Source organism: Primulina eburnea, chromosome 1 (assembly GCF_022965805.1).
Source record: "Primulina eburnea isolate SZY01 chromosome 1, ASM2296580v1, whole genome shotgun sequence".
NCBI lineage: Eukaryota > Viridiplantae > Streptophyta > Magnoliopsida > Lamiales > Gesneriaceae > Primulina > Primulina eburnea.
Genome location: NC_133101.1, coordinates 10269023 through 10275304, shown reverse-complemented (window position 1 = coordinate 10275304; position 6282 = coordinate 10269023). Strand labels below are relative to the sequence as shown.

The 6282-nt window shown below is 33.7% G+C and overlaps 1 protein-coding gene across 1 annotated transcript; it reads right to left on the bottom strand.

Annotated features, from left to right (window-relative positions):
* Positions 1–1560: 1560 nt before the first annotated feature.
* LOC140827335 (aspartic proteinase oryzasin-1-like) lies at positions 1561–3551 on the bottom strand. Its single transcript, XM_073189991.1, has 9 exons — positions 3273–3551; positions 3124–3184; positions 2940–3034; positions 2733–2845; positions 2492–2660; positions 2144–2183; positions 1997–2061; positions 1792–1905; positions 1561–1587 (listed from the first exon to the last, which is right to left on the bottom strand). Exons 1-9 carry the CDS (start codon positions 3534–3536, stop codon positions 1576–1578), a joined length of 933 nt encoding a protein of 310 aa, XP_073046092.1. The 5' UTR covers positions 3537–3551; the 3' UTR covers positions 1561–1575.
* Positions 3552–6282: the final 2731 nt, after the last annotated feature.

Below are 6282 nucleotides of genomic sequence, written 5' to 3'. Positions count from 1 at the left end.
TTAATGAAATTTTCTTAGTTCACTGTTTTAAGCAAGTATATATTGGACATAAAAGAGGTGAATGAAGTATTTTTTTAGTTTATTTTAATTTATCATGTCTAAATATATTATTATTTTCCTCAAAATACAATTTATGTCCATAGACTTTCTTTAGCTAATATAATATTTTATTTTATTTTTATATAACCCATTAACTGACAAAATGCAGGCTTTTGAAAGATTTCGAATTTACAATATTCATGTAAAATGAACAATTGTTTTCACATGTTCTTAGTTATTCCAAAAATTATAATTAAGTACTATTTTAGATTTTCAAGATGTAAATTTCTAATTTTAAGAGCATATTTATCAATTGATAAATTAAGTAGTAGAAAAATATCAACATACGCTAAAATGTTTTCTTACACTCTTATATTGTAATGCCCAAGATTTTATATCATGTTAAATTACGATTATAGATTTTAATCGAGATGAGTATGGAGTACTAATTTAATGGGATTATTAAAGGGCTATTACGAGATCAAATCGGGCCAAGCATGTGAATTACACAACATGTGGACAGAGAGTCTGGCGCCCGAGCGGTAGTTTTTGACCGCCCGAGCGCCAATGTTAATCAAAAATACGTTGCGGGCAGAAGAGTTGGCGCCCGGGCGGTATTTTTTGACCGTCCGGGCGCCAAGGGTGCATTCGAAAATGCTTGGGCAGAGAGTTCCGCGCCCGAGCGGTACTTTATTACCGCCCGAGCGCGCTTGTATAAATTGCGAGGGCCGAGAGTTCCGCGCCCGGGCGGAACTTTATGTCCGCCCGAGCGCGAGACATGCAGAACGGAAAAAGGACATTTGGCTTTCACTACAAGAAAACAGGCCTATAATGACGGGCAATTTCGTCATTACATGTCCAAAACCCGTCATTAAATACTTTTAATGATGGGAAATTATCCGTCATGGACCGTCATTACTGCCCTCCTAGGTAAAGGTAATTAATGACGGTAAAGACTTCCCGTCATTATTGTTGTATCCTATTTAGTGACGAGATTATACCGTCATTAAATCTAATTTAAATGATGAAAAATCCCGTCATTTTATTACCATTTTCCCCTCATTAAATAATATTTTAATGACAACAAATCTCCTCATTATATAATCATTTACCCCTCACTAAAAATCAATCTCATAATAAAATTACCCCTCATTAAATTATTAATTACCCTCATTAAAAACAATTTTAATTGTGATGAAATTTATAATAATTTTTTATATGAATTTGTAATTATATTAAATATGGCATTACTAATAGAATATGAATTCCGGAACAAGCAATTTTGTTGAACAAAATATTTTACAAAAGCAACTACATCCAAATCTATTCAAAATATACAGAATTGTCCAAAATATGAGTTCCATTTTAATGGATACTTGGAAATACTCCATGGAGTACAAAAATATTTGAGGACCAAAAAATAGGGATCAATTGATAGTTGTTTCAAAAATCAAGTTCTAATTTCCTGATCGATCAAATGCTTGAATTCTTCTTTGAAACACCATCCGATTAAGGCCACCTCTTAATTATCTCCCATCAGCATGTCATCTATAAAATATAAATAGAAAAAATCAATTATAAATATAGATGTACTCAAAATGATTAAATGCCCGATAATAAAATTACATTACGTTAGTTAATTTGGATAATAAAAGAAAAACTATTATAGAAAAACTGTGATAAAAAGAACTCCCAAGAGGGGCTCTAGCTAGTAATAAAATAAAGATAAAGATCGTAAAATCAAGAATATACCCCATCTACAAGAAGATTCCATATCATTTCCCCGTACTCAGAAACAAGCTGCTTACATTCCGTGCTCACAATCCCTTCAGCTCCAATGGCGTGGTTGATTTGCGTTATAACCGTCTGAAATTTTAGGCACACTACAATTAGAAATATGAACCTTCTTTCTGACTTGAGAAAACTAAACAAGAATAAACGCAGTAAACACACGTACAGTTGGACCGGTAAGAAGAGATGTCCCAGAATCCACAATAGCAGCACAACCGCCCTCACAGAAAGCTGGTGGGATAAGTGACAAGGACAGAGCTATACTTTAAATATTTGTAACATTATTCAGTGCTACGAATGGCGCTCAACTTACCAGTCGACAAGTTTCCAACGAGAACATCTCCCGAGTCAAACTGATAATAGATAGATACATGCACTCAGGAGTTAACAAGAAACATGTAAAACCAATTTTTGTTTCATGACACCCAAAAACAGTAGTGGAGCATGGAGAACAATGGAGGGGGGGAGGGAAACTCAAACTTGAAAGAATTAGCGGGGTATTTAAAGTATATATAACAAACATCATACAAGCTAGCAGGAAAATTTAAAAGGGAGAGGAGCGACCGCCCTCACAAACCCCTTTTAACTCCACCACTGCCTACAAAATAAATGCAAACAAATGGAAAAAAGTGATGGTTCATCCGCCTTTATGTTTATATACCTGCCAGTAGCCTTTCTCTGTCACCGGTACATAAGTGTGGTTACCCTTGTAGTGTTCAGGGTCGACTCCTCCAAAGACTATCTCACCTCCAGAGTCTGCATCTGTGTCACGATTAAGCCAAAAAGAAAATACCTTCTCATCCACAAGATCTTGATCCACCATATTATACCTGCCATTTCGCAATCAAAATATTGGAGAACATCTTAAAAAAACCTTGATTCTGAAGATTCAGGATGCATACCAGACTGGTACGATATTGCCAACAGAAATTTCTTGGAAACCAAGCCCAAGTATCCCATCAAATTTACCCACCAAAAAGGTAAGGCCTGCTTCTCGCGTGGTCTCGATAAAAACCTGAATGTATTGCGAAGCAACTAGGTATAAGCACAATTTAGAAGGAACAAGAAGATCAGCAGTCGGACTTAAATTCAAGCCAAAAAGAACTAACTTGATCTTTCACCACCACATCACCAACTTCAACATTATCTTGGCTTAAAAATCCAGAAACTGACCCAGAACCGTAGCTAATCGAACAAGACTTTCCTGAATCACATGAGGAAAACATCAATACCAAGTTAAAAGCTCTAAATTTAACTATAATACTGATCCACAGTAAACAAACTACATATTACCATTCTTTTTATATGTCTTGGACAAGCCAGACTTGTATCTTGGATGCAAATAGCAGGCAATCTGAAAATAAAATTGCAATATTTAGTACCTATAGAGAAGACAAAATCCCAGAACCCGAATAAAGAAACTAAATTCTAAGTTAACTCACAGAGAAGTAGCATTTTGCCGAAGGAACCCAAAGATTGGAACTCCCAGTATCAAAAATAACAGTAAATTTCTGAGGTGGTGACCCAATATGAATCTCCCCATAGTATTGAGCATCCAAGTAATTCTTTAAAGACACTATATCTCCTTCTGAATCACCAAGATTTTGCTGCCTACCCTCTAAGCCTGTCCCCGATCTATTTTCCCCCTCGGATCTAGCTCGCTTCGCAGCGATGATTTTCGGAAGGTCCAAAGGCCTCTTGACCATTAAAACAAATATAAACGAAAAATTAGGTAAATTTAACATTTCAATTGAACACAAACCTTTGTTGTAGAAAAGCCGCCGCATGGATTTTCTATCGCACCAAGAATGAGAGATCAGGACGCTAGCTGTACGTGGAGTGTGGTTAGGGAAATTTATTATTTTTCAATAATAATGAAAATAGGATTAATCCATTTGGTGGGAACGTGTGGTTAGGGATTTTTGTTATTCTTCAATAATAATAAAAAATATGATTAATCTATTTGGTGGGAAATCTGGCGCCTAAAATTAGTACTCAATTATGAGGGGAATTCTTTTGTACGAAAATAATGACGGGATTTGTCAGCTATAGCTATGAAATTAAGAATTCGTCACTAATAATTTAACTTTTTAACTATATCTTTTTTTACCCTCATAAAAACATCAAAAATTATGTTTTTAATGACCATTTTTTTATACCCTCATTAAATTTTGGTCATTATAGATCAACTTTCTTGTAGTGTTTGTATGCAACGTGATTATATATATATATATATATATATATATATATACACCTACGTTTTTTAAACTGAAGAAAAGAGAAATTCAGAGAAACTTTGGTTCTTTGATTTTAGAATCGCGATTGTGATAAATCCGTCCGTTAGATTTTAAATCCGACTTCGGTACCGAATTCCTATCAACGTAGGCTACAACTGGACGTAAGTTTTACTACGTTTTGACATGTTTTGAAATTATGATGTTGTTAGAATTTAATACACATCATATATGTTGTTCTTGACATGTTAGACAGCGTAGAATCGAAGTCAGATTAAGAAACGGACTGAATATGGAATTGTTATGATTTTCAGAATGAAATTGATTGAGATGTGATATCAGATTTGTACGATGGTTGATTGTACATTATTGGAATTAGTAGATACTGGTCTGGTATCACCGGTATCGCAAGATTGTACTGTTGTACTGTCAGAATTTGATAAAACAGAGATGTCATGATTTGATTAGAATATTAATACAGTATATTGATATTGTCATTGCCGATTGAACAGTGACAGACTTTGAATCGAGACTTCGATTGTATCAGAGCGACAGCAAGAAAAGTATAAATAAATGTTGATTCGAGATTGCACAACTCGAGTTAGGTTTGACTTGAGTTTCCCTAAATCACATACTTTATTTTAATGCATTGATATTTGCAGATTATCAGATTGATATGTTTAGTCTATTGAATTATAGCAAAGCCAGAGTTGAGTCTAGGGCAGATCAGCCTAGCTAGGGCAGAACAGCCAAGTCTTGGACAGAACAGCTAAGACTTTAGACTTACGGTGTATCGATGAGCTTAGATGTAGATCGACGTCTATTGTAGACATTCGATACAGCATATCAAAGTCTAAATTAGATCGGGATCCCTAGACTAGAAATGAGATAAGATTAGATAACGAGTCATTGATTCATGTAGTTAGATTAGATACATGTTTTAATGTTTGTTTGTGCTTTTATATATGTTTTATATGATTGCATGTATACATTGTTTAAACTGGGATATTTATATCTCACCGGAGTTATCCGGCTGTTGTCGTGTTTGTATGTGTGCATGACAACAGGTGGGACAGGTTCAGGGTCACAGATGTGAAGAAAGATCGAGATTAGAGTGGAGACTACGGACTTGGACTAGAAGTAGGGTTTGAACACTTGTTTAAAGTTGTTAAACCTTAGTTTAGACTGATTGTATATAGTGCAGGTTTTGTACTTTTATATACTGAGATGTATATATGTTTGATTTCACTACGTTCCGTATTTAAAAAAAAATTTAGACCATGTTTATTATAATTGAATTAATTAGTCCCAATGATGATTAGGAAGATGATTAGCGTCCGGGTCCCCACATATATTGTTTAGTTAATTAAAATACATTCATATAATTCTACATATACTCTCATATTGCTTAATCAATTCAAATTCATTCATATAATTGGTTTAGTTATATTGATAGTTTTCATTGGTCTTTTTTTTTTGTTTGATTGCAAGTGAAAACCGAATGATTCTAATAATTTGTTCTTAATTCGATTATATTTTAATTAATTGAAAAACAACCAATGGATTGTATAATGCCCCATCACCTTGGAATAATTTTTGTTTTTATCTAAATATATTTTCTAAAATAATATAATATCACGGTCCTAAATAATGAAGTATAAATATATAGTTTATTGATTGTAAGTTGTCAGATAAAGTAAATTTTATTACTGTTTTGATGTAGTTAATATCTAGAATAAAAAGTAATATTTCGATATTAAATTAAAATAAAAAAATTTATACATCAAATCGGAAGGAGATTTGTTTAATAAAAAAAAAATTGACTCGTACGGCGGTTTCATAAGAATTTTTTGTAATCTAAAATAGGTATGCAGTACTATGATAGTGGAACAAAAGATTATTCCAGACATACACCGAGGTATTGACGGTCATTTTTAAATCTCGCAGAACGGAATGAGATACGATGAGATAGAAACAAAGACAGGGGACAGGTTCCCACTTTATAATAATGACAGCGGTCATGCAAAAAATGAACTTAACAACGTAACAATCGCAAGCAAATAGAATTTGGCAAACTAAGAAATAAAAATACAATTCATATATTAGCCCTGACTTTACAAAACCTTTTGGAAGATCCCGTCGATGATCTTCTATCCCTCATTAGGACTACATAATTATATTCGTTATATATATACGAGAAAAGAAGAGAAAGAAGCTG